Source organism: Gordionus sp. m RMFG-2023, chromosome 1 (assembly GCF_954871325.1).
Source record: "Gordionus sp. m RMFG-2023 chromosome 1, tfGorSpeb1-WG-v2, whole genome shotgun sequence".
Classification (NCBI taxonomy): Eukaryota; Metazoa; Nematomorpha; class Gordioida; order Chordodea; family Parachordodidae; genus Gordionus; species Gordionus sp. m RMFG-2023.
In genome coordinates, this window is record NC_088775.1 from 56,834,996 (window position 1) to 56,851,371 (window position 16,376).

The 16,376-nt window shown below is 28.6% G+C and overlaps 1 protein-coding gene across 4 annotated transcripts in view; it reads left to right on the forward strand.

Moving 5' to 3' along the window:
* Window positions 1-16,376, forward strand: part of LOC135931495 (uncharacterized) — a 142,650-nt gene that overhangs the window by 113,168 nt on the left and 13,106 nt on the right. For 3 of the 4 annotated variants that reach the window (XM_065468648.1, XM_065468650.1, XM_065468651.1), the window contains 8 exons: window positions 254-303; window positions 536-676; window positions 1,296-1,517; window positions 4,245-4,382; window positions 4,593-4,694; window positions 10,741-10,915; window positions 12,914-13,077; window positions 13,197-13,310. In XM_065468648.1, coding sequence (XP_065324720.1) covers window positions 254-303; window positions 536-676; window positions 1,296-1,517; window positions 4,245-4,382; window positions 4,593-4,694; window positions 10,741-10,915; window positions 12,914-13,077; window positions 13,197-13,310 — 1,106 coding nt within the window. The remainder of the gene's footprint in view (window positions 1-253; window positions 304-535; window positions 677-1,295; window positions 1,518-4,244; window positions 4,383-4,592; window positions 4,695-10,740; window positions 10,916-12,913; window positions 13,078-13,196; window positions 13,311-16,376) is intronic. The other variant, XM_065468649.1, reaches the window with a different exon arrangement.

Genomic DNA, 16,376 nt, shown 5'->3' on the forward strand with positions numbered 1-16,376 from the left:
TCATATGTTTTTATATAGTTATTAAATATAAAGAACAAAGTAAAAAAAAATAAGATAATTGAAATATATATAAAAATATATAGTACTACTTAAGAAGCTGCAATTATAATAGAACCGCCCGGACCTTCATATAATCTTTAAGATGCCAGGTCCGATACTGGATCCTTTATCTATATCCATACAGCTTAATAATTTTACGAAGATAAAATTTTAAATTTTGTTTACCTTAAAAAAATATCTCATAATTTTCAAGATATTTTGATACCGAATTCCAGTTCCCACTTCGAAACTTATCAGCTAAAGGTTTTCATCTTTTATCATATTATCTATGTTTGAATTTAACTATAAGTATATTATCAATATATTTATATCTTATTATATTCATTAAGATAGGGACGTATCTAATGAAAATTATTATTTAAAAAAATTAGATGGTATTTAATTCCATACCTTTAATATCAAATATAATCTTTTTGTTTTATTTTATTCTAATATTTTTAAAAATAAAATTTTCTATCAAAAATGCAACATCCAGTGCAAAAAACATTTAGTATACCCTCGCAACCTAAGCTGCAACGAAAAAATGGGTGACAATATAGTCATCGAAGATTCAAAATTTCCCGAAAAAAATCGCAAAAATTTGCCTAACATCTTATGGGTACATCGAAGTCAAGAAGTTACGTTTTTTTATATATGTTTTTGATAATCCTTTATTTATTTGTTTCTTCCCTCCTTTTATTATTTTCTGCTTAAATAGAGTCAGACTTTTCCCAACATTTATAGAAATCAGTAAGAACTTATAAAACCTTTATGTTGTCTAAATTTGGATGTGTGTATCATCCGCTTAAGAGTTATTAGTTTTAAATACATTTTTTTAATATCGAACTTAATTGTTACGTGTATTTTTTATATTACATTACTTAAAGTCTAACATTTTGATCTTTATTACTTATAACAAATTTATAAAAAAAAACTAGCTTGATCTCAGAATCTCAGCAATGAACTAAATAATTCCATAAAATATGATCATTTTCTGAATTTTGGTAGAATATTTATTATTTTTTCTGGTCCCATTTTTTATTTCAATCTTCAGGCTTAGGTATTAGTTTGGAGTTTTAGTTAATAATAACTTTCTTTTTTGTTTTATCAGTGTCTTAGGATACTTAATTTGTCTGTAACCTTTAAGCCACAACCATTACAACTATTGACCCTAAATTAGTGTCCTCGAAACATAAATACACCACTTAAGCTCAAATTTCTTTGACAAGTCATAATTTAAAAAATTTTTTTTAAAGAAAACTATTGAATTTAGACCTAATACCATCAAATTAGACGTCCCTGAGACCGATGATCAAGAGACACCAATTCAATCTCGAAAGGAGGAATGTAATGAATATGAAAAAGATATTTTGCAGAACGAGATAGCCGAATTGAAAAGCAATTTGAAAAGTGAAACCATAAAAAGAAGCAATTTAGAAGACCGATTCCACGCTTATTGCGATAACATGAAGGATAAGGTGCTTGGCATTTATTTTAATACTGGTCTATTGTTTTGTTTCCTTCTTAATTAAATATAAATTGAAATATTTGTTATGCCCAAAAGAACTATATTTGATTACAGGGATTAGCACCGTATGTGATAAAAATAGAAACGATATTTTGTAACTTTATATTTCTTTAATTTCCTAATATCTGACAATAATTAGTCATTATTGAATTTTTTATTATTACAAACTTGCAGATAGCCCGTCTAAAATGACGGGTGAATCAGAATATTCTTTATTTGATGCTGGGTGATTCAAAAAATTTCCTTATCTTATTAGTCGGGAGTCACAAATTTACTTTTGTATGTTGAGAGATGAATCCGAAATTTTTCATTATTTTTATAAAATATGTTAATTAAGTATATATTTAGTACTTTCAGTAAAAACAAATAGCACATAATTAGGTCTTGCCATATATACATTCTCACATGCAGTTTTCAATTTCAAGAATCTCATTTCCTTTTCATTAAACAATGAATACCTTTATTCAGATATAAACTAAAAAACTCTTTAATAATATATAATACCTATATATATATAGGAAATGAAAAAATTTTTTCAAATATTTAAGTAGAATGAGTTTTAATTAATCAGAAAATTTTATTATTGTAAATCTAATTAAACGATTACCAATCAAGTTTATATATAGGCAGAGCAATCTTTGAAAACATACATTTGTGACAAATATTATCCTTTCCTAGTTTCATAAAACGATATTATATATAAAAATTTTAATAATAAATATGTTAAATGTGGAGAATACACATTTTTTTCCATTATATTACAATTAGATATAATGTTTCAAAAGTTATGCTAATCTTACAAATATTTAAGAAAAGCATATAAAAAGTGTCAATTATATATATTTTATAAAAATCAAAAAAATTTCATAGATAAAAATTATATTTATAAGAACCTCTGAGGACATGACGATGGGCAGCTGCGACAAACGTTCAGATATTGTATTTAGTCGCCAGTTTGATTCTAACTCATGGTTGTTGCACTTTTTACAAAATATGACTGTAACACGGCTTTTTATTTTATAGTAAGATTATACTTGTCTGGTGAACAACAATTTTTTAAAAATGATTGGGTGATTGAATATCAATTGTTACGCTCAAATTTTCATAAGTTTACGATAAAATCATGAGATCATACGATTTAAGATATTCTAAAACTGTAAAATTTTAATTTAAAAATATATTAATTTTGCGTTTTGCATAGAATTATAAAACATATTAATAAGTTACTGAAATATTTTTTTCAACTTTCTTTTTAATAAAAATGTAAACAGTATTTGGCTGAAATGTAATGTTTTAGTGAAATGAGTAGATAGTACAAAGATAAAGTTAAAGGCGAGGGCTCCAACAATAAACGGGAGAAGGTAAAAATGCAGCTACAGCCATGACATTACAATAATAAAATATATTGGACACAGCAGGCAAAGATCATAATGGACATAACACCTAAAAATTTAAACTAAAAAATATAAAGATGTACATCCTAAAAGATATAAAGATGCGCATTAAAGGTTGCTAATCTTAGAAGATACAAGGATGTACATCCTGATAGATGATGAACATCCTAATAGATACAAAGATTCACATTCTAAAAAAATACAAGAATTCACATTCTAAAAAAATACAAGGATGTACATTCTAAAAGATATAAAGAGGTGATATATATAACCTAAAAAATTTACAGATTTACATACGAAAAGCATTTAAATCAATCTTTACTACTATTCGAGAATCATATATTCGCGAAAAGAAGAAACAAAGATGCACAAAAAAAATTTATCAGGAGTACAATATAGAATAGATTAAATCAATTGGGATTGTAGGAAGTCTCCAGGTCCTCATTTTGGATAATATAGTATAGGAGAATTCCCTCGAAGCAACCGTCTGCACTCACAATTTGTACGGGAGGTTTATCCCAAATGTGTTTTAAATGGGGCAAGATTATCCCAGATCAAAATACAAATAAAGTTTATTCATTATGTAGCTAATAATTATAACCAAGACTAATCACAAAATGTTAAGTTGGGAGTTAGCAGGCGATAATAGAGTCTACTTATAAGTTTTTCTATAACTATCGGTTTTCAGTTTTTGTTATATATTCGTACGGATTATTTTCCATTTTGTTTTACCTTCTCATATTTAAGCTTTATAGGATATACATATTTATACATTTAGAACTAATCTTTTTAATATCCTGGGGTCATATGTTTTCCTCCTTTCCCCATTAATTTGATATATCATTAAAAAAGTTAAACTGCCTAATAATTGAATACATTGTTATGGCGAGGCATAAAATCGAGAGAAAATTAGTTTAAATATTTAAAAGACTTGCTATGCTGAACCTAAATGTAACTAGCCATGCAGATATCTGATTTAGATATTTTTACTCATAAATTGTCCCGATTTAAATCCATTCCACTTGAAATTAACCTGCCTCTATCTTCTCTTTCAAAATCAAATGAAATTTTGCATAATTCTTAAGATTGTGATGAATAGCTCAATGAAATTTTTATTGCTAGCTCTATTGGTGCCGCTGATGTGTGCTGAAAATGTACACTTTTATAGCTTTGCAAAAACAAGATTACACTAATAATATAAATGGTAGTTTTTAAATAATATTTAATAAAATGGCATGAACTTAAAAAATGAAATATATAACATATTAAAATGCTTCATTAAGATATCGATTTTGATTCAACAAATCAACGAAGCTGAAAGCAAACGGAATACCTTGCAGCAAGAATGCGAAAACGTTAAAAGAGACCTGAAATACGAGATCGAAGAATTATGCGATAGGATGAATTTCCTCAAAAAAAAAGTTTTAGGGCGTTTGTGTAAATTTCTAATATTATTCTTTGAAAATGAGGTTTTAGAATTGGCACACATTTTAAGGCTCATCTCCACACAAAAAATAGACTCTATTCTAAGTTAAGTTTGTGTTTTATTTTATTACTAAATAAAACTTTATATGTTATATATTGTATGATACTTTTCTTAATTTTATACCTCTATGATTTTTTTATCGCAGATGTATAAAGTTATGAACGAGAATTTGACTTTGTTGGGCAAACATTCCACAAAATCGAAAGATATGCAAGATAAAATGATCGATTTACCCAACAATATCGAGGTTATTCTTCAATTTATTTCTTTTTACCAGATTTAACCTTAATTTTAATCTAATCATCTTTTTTATTTTTAGGTATTTAAATTTTACCTTTAATAAACAAACCATTACCAAAATATTCAAGAATAAAATATTGTTATTTATGAAAAATTCCATAAGTTTAGAATATCATATAGTGATATGTGTAAGCAGCAATAAAAGAATGCCTTAAAATGGGTACAATTTTTCCTATAAAAAATTTACTAATTCTTCTGCCGGTTTTGTAATTGTTTCCAGAGTAGTTTGTAAACAGATACTCATTTTTAGGCAATAATCGCATACACCCAAATAGCAACTAGGAGTGCTGGGTTGCATTAATTTTAATATATTTTTGTAATTTTTATTTTAGTCGTTAATCTTCACAGGTTAATCGGAAACATACATTTCAAATTTTAGTGTACTACACAAATAAATGAGTCCTGATCCAAGTAACCCATTTTTGGGCGTAGATCCGCTTATTTCGAAATCTTATATATTAGGATACTCTTCTTTAAATCGATTATATAACTCCTAAATTACTTAAATTAATATTTTTGGAGGCTTTTTTTTCTTCCGTCAATTACAATAGATTTAAAGTTTTTCTTGCCTGGCATCACATGACTTGGTCCGATGAATAGTTTCTATATATCAACGGTATTTGTAGCTATTGTTTCTCCAGGCTTTATATTAGGGCTGACATAAAACCTTTAAGTTGTATAAGTTTTTTTGGATCTTTTTACCCCAAATTCTTCTTATATTTTATCTTGGGTCCATGATAGTGGCAGCATTATTAGAATCTTATATTTTTTAAACCTTTTCCACTACATCTTCTGCACCTAATATAACGCAAGTGACTCACCTTACACTTAAAGTGTTTCATTTACTCTTTCTAATATATGTTGGATACGAATTCTGTTGTGGTACTTCTAATGTATTCTCTTCATAAAAAATTTTTTTATATAATGATTTTGTATTAACGCTGCGATGTTACGGCATTATTTATTTGAGAAAAAGGAACGCCTTTCGTTACTTGTATCATTTTTTTGAGTAATAGTAATGCAACTCCTTACTTTATGTTTTTTCTTAAAAAATAGAGAAATAAATATTTTTTATTTTATAAATAATTTATGTCTTTAATTCAACTCAACCACCAACGTTCTTTTATTTATTACACTTTTGTTGCTGATTATACAGTCAAGATTGATGATTTAATTATCGTAATATAATTTCTCTAATATTATAATTTATTTTATAAAAAACATATGTCTATAGTACATATTTCTTCAGGTGAGATGATTTAACCTTGCCCGGTTCCAGTTTGAAACTTTTTTTACATCAATAAAGAAAGTTAAGTGAAATAAATCTACACTTTGTAAGTGTAGTTTGTATCCTAATTCAAATATTTCAACCTTGAGAAAAGATCTCGACAAATACAAACAAAAATTAGACATGGTTTCTTTAAATATAATGCACATACCAGATTGACATCTGATAAAGATTATAAAAAATCAATAAGGATCTGAATGAAGATACTGTGAGGATTATCTAATATATTTTATTTAAAATAAAGATCATTCTTTAAATAATTTTGATAAATTCTCCCTATTAAATTGTTTATTTATTAAATATAATACCCCTCCATCCTTTGCGTAAGTTGAAGGTATGTTTAGCACTGCCAAATTTGGTTAAACAAACCTAAGTTCTCTTGTTTATCTGATAAAATTTTGAAAATCAATTGTTGTTAAAAAATTATTACAAAAAGATCTATATTTATATAAATAATATATAACATTTACCAATATTTGATTATCATAATTAATATGAGGATTGTTATTCAATGTGTTTATTATAATATAATATTTTTATATAATTTTTTTAAAATTATCTAATGGGAAAAGATATATAATAAGAAGATTTTAAATTATCTAGAGGTTGCACTTCAACCCCATTAATCTTGTGTCCTTACATTAACATTTTCAATGGCCCCAAAAACATTCTTTTCTTGACTGGCTTTAAAACCTTTGTTAAGAATTTGCTAGAACTTTTAAGCTCTGATTATATTGCTCTGGCTTCACCTTAGTTATCAACACATCATCCATACAATAAAAAATAACACCCTCTAAGTCTTGGACAGCTTTCATCTTCCGCTGAAAAATGGCGTTGATGCACTGAACCCAGAAAATAACCGATAAAAGGCAAATAAATCCTTGAAAGTAATTATCATATATAATTTACAAATTTCGTACTGATTTATCCAGGGAAGAGGGTGTATAATTTTTTAGTGAGAGGGGGGACTCTTCTTTGCCTCTTTTCGGCTGGATGCCCCTCTTATGGAAAATTATGTTTATAAATTAATAATTTTCCCGTAGTCATTTATATTTTGCTCTTTAATAAATATGATTATCATTATATCTCTCCATTAAAGTTGGCTGAACAATTGGTGGCACAAATTTCGAAATCTATGCCAATGCTTCGCAGCATAATAGTCAGTATAAATAAAAAAGTTATTAGTAACAAAATTTTGGTTAATCTTACAATTAAAAAGCTATTGAAAGCATTTATTCGGAAAATTTAATCAATGTTAGTATAATATTTTAATCCGTTTGGTAGACAGTATAAAGAAAAAAGTGATTAGAAAAATAAGGAAAAATAATCATGCTAGAATTCAAAATATAGAATAACCAAATATTTGGTTTGCGCTGATATTTAGTGTTTGACTAGTACTTATTAATTTCTCAATCAATGTGGCAAAATGAAAATTATGATGTCACGCTTTAAGCGTGAAGTGAGCTAAGCTTTTGGAAACACTAATTCTAACTATATTTCACATCTCATGTGTGAAGTCAGCCAAACTTCTGAAAGTATTAATTCTGACATTTGTATCAATGTTTACTCCTTACTTAGTAGTGCTTCAACCCTGTTGGTAGATAGTTTAAAGAAAAACGCATTTTTGCCAAGATTGTGGCCTCATGCTAGAGTGAAAATTATAGAATCAATCAATATTACTTTTTAGTTTAATCTTCAATGCGTTTGGTAATCAGGATAAATAAAAAAGTTATTAGCAAAATATGAAAATTACTAAAATTCAATCTAATTATAATAAAAAAAATTAATAAACAAAATATCAAAATCATCGTGAAAGATCAACATTTTTCATATTTCAAAATATAAGACTATGTCTCCTTAGTAGATTTGTACTCTTATAAGGTGGCATAAAAAGGTAGTCGGAGACTTGATTTTTCATTGAAAAAGGTTTAAATCTCCCCCCCCCCCATAATACCTAATTTTACCCTCAAACGCTAGGGTTGAGTGATTCTTTTAGTAAAGTGGTACCATTATATTTCAAAATAATAAAGATCAAAGGTCGATCCCATACGATTTATAGCGTATCTGGGAATGCTTACGTTTTTTTACATAAAATTTATAACAATTTTTTTATGTAAAATTTGATTATAAAATGACGATATCAATATAAAAGTATTATGGAAACAGAGATTTTATCCAATCATATTTTCCATAAAGGAGGTTTCAACCTCCCCCCTCCCCTCGCATACGGCACTAAATATTATTTTAAATTATTTATTTCTAAATTCACTGGTGGGGGAGGTTCAATCCCCCAAATCCGCCTCTTGGCTGCGCCACTGGAGGTAGGATATTTGATGAGAAATTGCAGGGGTAATAGGTATTATGGTTCGATTTTCGCCGAATTTTACAAACGGCTTACTCAATATTTTATCCAGCAAAATCTCGAGACCTAGTCAATATTTTTCTGGCTATAATATTGAGTTAGCCTTTTTTAAAAATCGATAATCAAGCCATTTAAGAACATTAGTATAATGGAAAGATCCTCGGGAAGTTGGTGGAATAACGTTTGAAGGTAGAACATGAGAAAAAATAACAAAATGGAATGATCGATTAGAACAAAAAATCAAACAATTATATGTATGCTTTAAATATGTTAAGACAAAAGGATTGGCAAGATAGGATGATAGATTAGAACAAAAGGATCAGCAAAATGGAGGGATTAACAGATGGAAAGATAGGTTAGGACGAAAAGGACCGAAAGAACAATAGGGTAGCAAGAAAGAAGAAAGATATCTATAAATTATAGAGTAGAGATTGATGTAAGAAGAAGGAGATTGATGTTTGAGAGAAAAACAAGAGATCGGGAACAAGAGAACATGAATTAAATAGATTATAAAAATAATACAGTTAAAATACAAAACGAGAGAAGGAAAATGGAGAAAAGAGGAAGTGCAAAAATAATGGTAAAAGAACAAAGGCTAACAAAAACAGATATCGGCAATGGCGAAGAAGAGATCAAGAAAGGTGGATTTAAGTGCGGAAATCGAAAAAATGAAATGATAGTAGTGGCGAGAATAAAAAAAGGCGAGCAGTAAAACTAAAATAAGAGAGGATATAGGGAAACAAACAAAGAAGAGGGACGATAATGAGTAATAAGAATAGACGAGGGACAAAAAAGATGATAAATAAATTGGAGGCAAGAATATAACAAACCTAAATGAAAAAAAATAGTGAGAGTGAAACAGTAAATAAAACTGAGGGAGAAAAAGGAAGAAAAAAAATGGAGGAAAGTCATCTTTCTCCACTTTTTTGCAACGTTTGAGGAGCATATACTGAAAGGATGTGTAGTATTGATTGACCAATGCAGAGTTTTATCTTCATTAGTCTATCAGAGATCCTATTAACTTCTACCACTGAGAAGGTTAGATCTTGACTGAGGATGATGCCGACACCCTCCCTATTGCTAAAAATTCTATTATAGTACAATTTATACCCATCTCCTGACCTTTCCATCGCGTCTCTTGTATGCACGCTGTATAAACTTTTCTCTTGTTCAACATTTATGCCAATTCTCTCGTCTTACCTTTAAGTGTCCCAATATTCAAACTTGCTAACCTTGTCTTCTTTGCTTTGACCTTTACTTTACTTTTCACAGGATGGAGGTCTACACCCTGCGCGTCGCTTGGAGGGAACGCCCTAGCTTTCATATTACTATTTTTGTTTGTTTCCTTCATTTTTGTTTATTGGACAAGTATCCTTAGCACCCGGTTGTTTATCATACGTCTTTACACATCAGTCATCGTAGAAAAACCTGAAAATTTTTATGTTCCTTACCAGGATTGAACATGGGTGGGACCTTCTGTTTCCAGGCCTACATCATAACTCACTAGGCCACCCCGGCGATTGAAGAAGATATAATGAAATGATAATAAGAGGGAAAAAGAATCAATGAAACAAAAAGTACAATCAGACGAAGGAGATAGAAGAGAGTGAGGAGAAAGATAAAGAGGGTGGTGTGTAGACAAAGGAAACGGATGACATATCATCATAAATTTTATTTTTACATAAAAAAATTCGCATTTTCTTGATTTTGAAAGATTGTTATTATATAAATTTTTGTTGGAATAAATAAAATATTTTTTTTGAAAGAAACTAGTAAATAATAAAAACCAAAAAAGCATGTGTATGATAATTATCTAAATTACTTTTTTTTTAAAATTTTAACACAAGTTTTGGAAACAACCTTAAGAAATTAATCACCCGTTATACAAATAAATGAATTTGAAATATGGAAATAAAATATGTCTATAAATATGGAATATTTGAATATATGTCGTATTGGGATATGGAGTCCAAGGAGATTGGGATTCCCTAAATTTTATATTATTTACTGAGGAGATTTTTAAATTTGAAAAATCTGATTTGACCGGAAATGCATTACAGAAATGTAGAACACTTACCCTCGCCTTAAACTTTGTTGTATTTTTTTGATTTGTATGAAAATTGAAATTGATATAAATTTAATACTTTAAAAGTTCGGCCTAGGAATACATTTTCGGTCAAATCAGATTTTTCAAAATAATAATTTGCCCTCAATAAATTATTGAAAATTGATAGATTCCAAATCCGAATCCATATCCCAATAACAACATGTTCTTTAGTAGATAAACTCAATATATTTCGATTTAAAAATTATTATATAAAATCTATTTTAAAACGACCAAAGGATCTACAAATATACCTATTGAAACTCGGAGAGGACTATATTTCTTCTCAAATTGCCAAGGAATATTGTGAAGAGCGATGCGCCCAAAAGATAGAAGTCTTGAAACAAAATCTCCAGTCGGAAATAGAATCAAATAATTCTTTACAAATCGCCCTCCAACAACTTAAAATCAACGGTGAAAATTATTTATAGTATTTTTATATACATTTCTCCAATATTTTTACATTTCCAAGATGATCATATATTGATGCTTTCGACTAATACCAGGAGAAAAAAAAGTAAATAATAGCTCTAGCTCTTAGAGCAATTTAATTAAAAAATTTTGCTTTAGTTTTTCAAAAGGTACTACCTATTATATTTTAAACAATTAGTTAACCCTTTGACGCCCAACTTTTTAATAATTAAAAAAAAAATTTCTATAAATTCATTTATACATTACATGTTTTCCAAATTTTATTTTTAAATACACAGGTAAAAAAAATGATGCAATTTGACATCATCAGGCATACTGTGATACAAAAAAATACAAATATTTATTTATTATGAAAATCTCGAAAACAATTTCTATATTGATTAAAACATAAATATATATTACATTTTGTTCTAGAGTATGCATTTATGCATAACTTGCATCTTTGCCTCGTTTCGCAGGCATCCGGCCAATGACTAATGTTGTTATATCTGATATCAGATATAAGAGCCATTATAGAAGGACTTTTTTTTAAATTATCGGTTCATTCAAAGGTCTCCCTGATTTTCTTTTACTAATTTTGCCTGCCGATAACAATGCTTTAACAATATGTGTTTTAAATTTGATAAGTTTCATGAATTTATTCTCTTTTTCATGGCATATTTGCCGCCTATACAAAAGCCATGAATTTACATTAACATATCAATGAGATGAAAAATGATTCTTAAGTAGAACCTTTTTTCTTTAATATCTATTCGATAGCATTCAACTAGCATATCTGTAAATTGACTCCTCCCTTCATTATATATTTTTAATATATTTGGTCTTGGCACTTCAGTATATTTTTTCTACTTAGTGACCATCTTTTTACATTTTCTATTGAATGAACACCGATAAAGGATGAGATGACGTGCATAAACTTATTGTCATACCATTTGACAATTATTATATAGCTCCCGTGACTATCTTTTTTTAAAGTCTCTATCGCATTTTAACTTGCAATCTTTCACCCGATTACTTCTTATAGTCCCTACCATAAATATACCGATTTCTTTCAATTTTTTAGCCAATGCTATTGAAAGTAGTTATCGCAAAAGAGTTTATGATTTTGAAATTTTGGGATATTTTTGGCCAATTGGAGGACTATATCACCACTTATCTCTAATTCTGATGGTGTTGGATTAGTTTGCTTTCCCGCATAAATCTTAAAATCATATACAATACTATATAAATTACCTTGTTCACATATATTATTTAGTATATTATCTGAAATAAATAATTTAAAGTATTGATATGGAGTTAATATATTGGTTGAAATGGAAAATGTATTAATAAAATTTGTGTCCAATTGATGGATATCACCTACTCTCCATTTCATATTATTTTGGATGATAATATTATCATTATTTTCTGGATCTTCTATCTCGACTTGAAATGAAGTTGAAGGAGAATCATCGTAAAGAGTGTGCAATATATCTTCTTCATTGTCTGATTCATCGATGCTTCTTCCGAAATGTCTCCCTCGACTAGCATTAAAGTATTTGGCATCTATGAATTATACAGAATCATTTTAAAAAATATAATAAATGTAAAATTATAATATAAGTCAGAGGAAATATGTTTTATTAACGTCAAATTCAAAATTGGTGTGGTCTGATTGGATTTAGAATACATTTTATGGTAAAATATTGTATGAAATTTAAAAATAAAACATTATGAGTTAATAATTTTAATAAAATACGAAAGTATTATTATATTTATATCATATGATGTTAAATTAAATATATAGGCTTTTATAAATTTAAAATATATAATTTTGTTATATGATATCAAAACAAATCGTGAGATGTGGTAAATTTTTGACTGCTGTTAAGAATTATTTCTCCAATAATTAAGCTACTATATTATTTTAAAAAAATTTTGCTGCCCACTCCCGTCTTCCAAACTATAATAAAAAATAATTTTACTCTGATTTATAAAAAGAAATAGATGAGTCAGTGTCAGTGATGAATGAAAAACGACCGTTCCCAATATCGCATTTGGAAAATGTCTTAGCCTTAGCCCGAGACGGTAAAACTCAACTGCCATCCCCTTTAATACCTACACCCGCTACAAATTTGCTACTTCATCATCAACATTATCCTACCGTGAGTATTTTTTTTTATATTCTTAGCCCCCCCCCCTTCCCCTCCATTTAAATCGCGAACCATCTATTAATATAACTAAAACCTACCGATTCTATAATACAAATTATATTAATATTAAGGTTACCGACTATTCGAGCATTGATATATTGGGCAAAAACATAGCTTTTATCACAGCATCAACCACTAAATGTTTGGGATGTAATGCTTTGATAAACAATCCAGCAATAAACCAAGTTTTGTTATATATAATAGATAAAATGAATTTTATTTGTTTCCCTATTTCATAAATACAAGGGAAGATTTAAAATTAAGTCTTCTTTGTCATTTATTGGCTTTTTCCAGGTTTACCTGGTATCCCCTGTGATTCCTTTTCTCCACTTTTTGCCGTTTTGGCGTCGCTAACCCATTGTTTTTGTCATCCGTCCCCTTCACCCACGTCTGCGTTGATCTTCCTCGAGGCCTTGATCAAAACTTCAAATGAAGTGCACCCCAAATCCATACATCTTTCGTTCAACGTGCCCAAACCATATCAGTAGTGTTGTAAAAAGCCCGATTTAGGTCGAATTTTAAAAATGGCCCGATTAGGATTTTTTCTAAAATAATATTTTGCAGAGACCTTCAGTCAGAGGTCCATTTGCATGGCCCTGCACATATAAAAATTTTTTTAGCCTGACCCGGCTCAGATATTTTTTTAAAAATATTTCTCGGCTCTGTCCGGGTTATATATTTTTAGGTCCAGCCAGGGCCCGGACATTTTAAGAATTGGCCAGGGTACAAGGTATATAAATTTTTCAACAACCTTGGTTTAAAAAAATATATATCTATTCGGCATTTTACCGATCGTTTTTCAACAAATATGAAATCCCTATATAATAACTTTTTTCCCCTTTGTTGTAAAAGGAATGAGTTTGAATCACCACACTTTCTATCGGGTAATTCCCTTATTTCATGTTCCTCGTAGTTTAATATTTTCATTTATTTAAGTATCAGTCATTTTGCGCTTTCTCACTGGCAACATACGTAACTGCTGAGTTTGGGACAGTGAAAAAGGATAAAATGATACTTATCTGAATAATTTCCCTTAAAAAGTGTATTATATTTTGATGTATCATTGTTGCTTTTAGTTTGAATGATTAGTTGAATGATTAATTTTAAATGTGTCTATAAATATTTTCTAAGAAAATAAAAAATGGAAATAGGAAAGATAGATAATAATGGTTATTTAAAATAATCGACCCGGTCCGGATATTAAAAAAATTTTTTAGGCCCGGACCTTGGTAATCTTGAAAAATAAAAATAATACCCGGCTCGTAAACCGGACTTAAGGCCAGGCTTGCAGGTCTCTGATATTATGTTAGACTGGAGATTTTGCCCATAGATTGGACCTTTAGTTGCAAAATCTCGTGGTTTACATAATATTATTTTGGCGAGCTTTTTAAAAACACTAGTATATTTCTTCTCATCACAACTCCAATTCCGTCTATACCAATCCTTTCCCGCAATTGGTTGCTTGCTTTTCTCTTCCTTATAGACACCCCAAACATCTATCTAACCATTCTCATCTTCGTTCTTTCCAATTTAGCTTCTTTCGTCGCTTTCATTATCTACGTTTCGCCACCTTACAGTTTCTGACACACCATACATAAGCTTTTCCTTTCAGCTTTAGAGATATGTTATTATCTGTTAGAATAAAGACATTTCTAGAAGCTTTTTCTAGGCATATCTTACCCTTGCAACAACAGTTGAATTAACACCTCCATCTTTCCCACTTTTCCCAGAGTAGTTCCATTACTGACAGTGGAGTTTCCAGGATTTTCTTATAGAGAGGGGGGAAATTTTCCCGGGGCTTCGCCCCTAAACCCCCCTTACCTGGCCTTCGCACAGCTTTCTCCCGGCCTTCGGCCGGGTCTTATGTTTTAACTTATCTATTAAATTATTCATAATTTAATAATAATTATATTTCTATTTTTAACTTTTATTTATTAAATCGTGCTTATTTATTACAAGCCTATTTTTTATTATTTTAAGTTAGGTATATTATATTTAATAAAGTTTTTTTAAATGTAAAGTTGAAATAAAATTTATTGTCATTTTTTTATAAAATTTGCTTTAAAAACTAGCCTCAGCTTAAATTCTCATACAATATAAGTAGAATATAATTTTTTTATTGAAAATACTAATAGTAGTGTGTATAAAATATTGACAAAATAAATTAAAAACAAGTTTTTTTTAACTTCTTATCAAATACAATATTATACAAATTTTTTTATTAAATACTATAATTATATTGTTATTTTTAATCTTCATGGGAATGTTGCCAATTCATCAAGAATTTCGTTTGTCGTTGGAACCAAATCTCTGTGGATATTTAACAGAGCTAACCCATTTAGCAGAGATTCGGAAGTAGTATTTCGTAAATTTTCAACCTTCTCTTTCATTCGTACATGCTGTAATAGGCAAACATGCAAGAATATAAAACAACTTCAAAATATTAGGAAATTGAGCCAAGGTTTCTTTACACTGATTGAGCGCATCAATAGCATGCTCAGGTAAAATAGCTAAACGTAGTAAATATTTATCCCACAATTCGAATTCACTGATTAAATTTATAACAGTATCAATATCAATGCCTAACCTAATTTTTATAAAATATATGCTACTTACCTTTACCATTTTTTCCTTCAATTTGTATTTGTACATTTTTTTTCATGCTCAGCCTTATTTAACTTTTGTATTTCTATTTCTTCTGTTCTATAAAATGGAAGTGAAATGCTCAAAAAAATAAAGATTAAAAATGACTTAAAGAGATTGAAAAGGTTAGAAATGTATGTAAAAAAAAGATTACAATGAAAAAATCATAAAAGGAATATTGTATGTATGATGAAAAAAAAAACGTAAAGAATTGTTAAAAAAAATGGGCCTAAATTTATAAATTATTTTTAAAAATACAAAAGAATTATCAAAAATGAGAGAAAAAATAAATTGAGAGAAGATATAGTAAAAAAAATAAAAGTAAAGAAAATCGCAATATTTTAGAAATAAATTAAAAAAGAGACATTAAGAAAAAAAACGTAAAGAAATCGCAAAAATTTAGAAATAAATTAAGAAGGAATAACAAAAATAAATAAAAATTTAAAAAAATTACGATTTTCCTTTTTTAAATGGGAATTTTCCTTTTTTGATTGACACTTATCCTTTCCTTTTGGGAATTTTTTTTTTCAATTGACACTTTTCTATTTTTGATTGGACCTTTTCCTTTTTTGATTGGACCTTTTCCTTCTTTGATTGGACCTTTTACT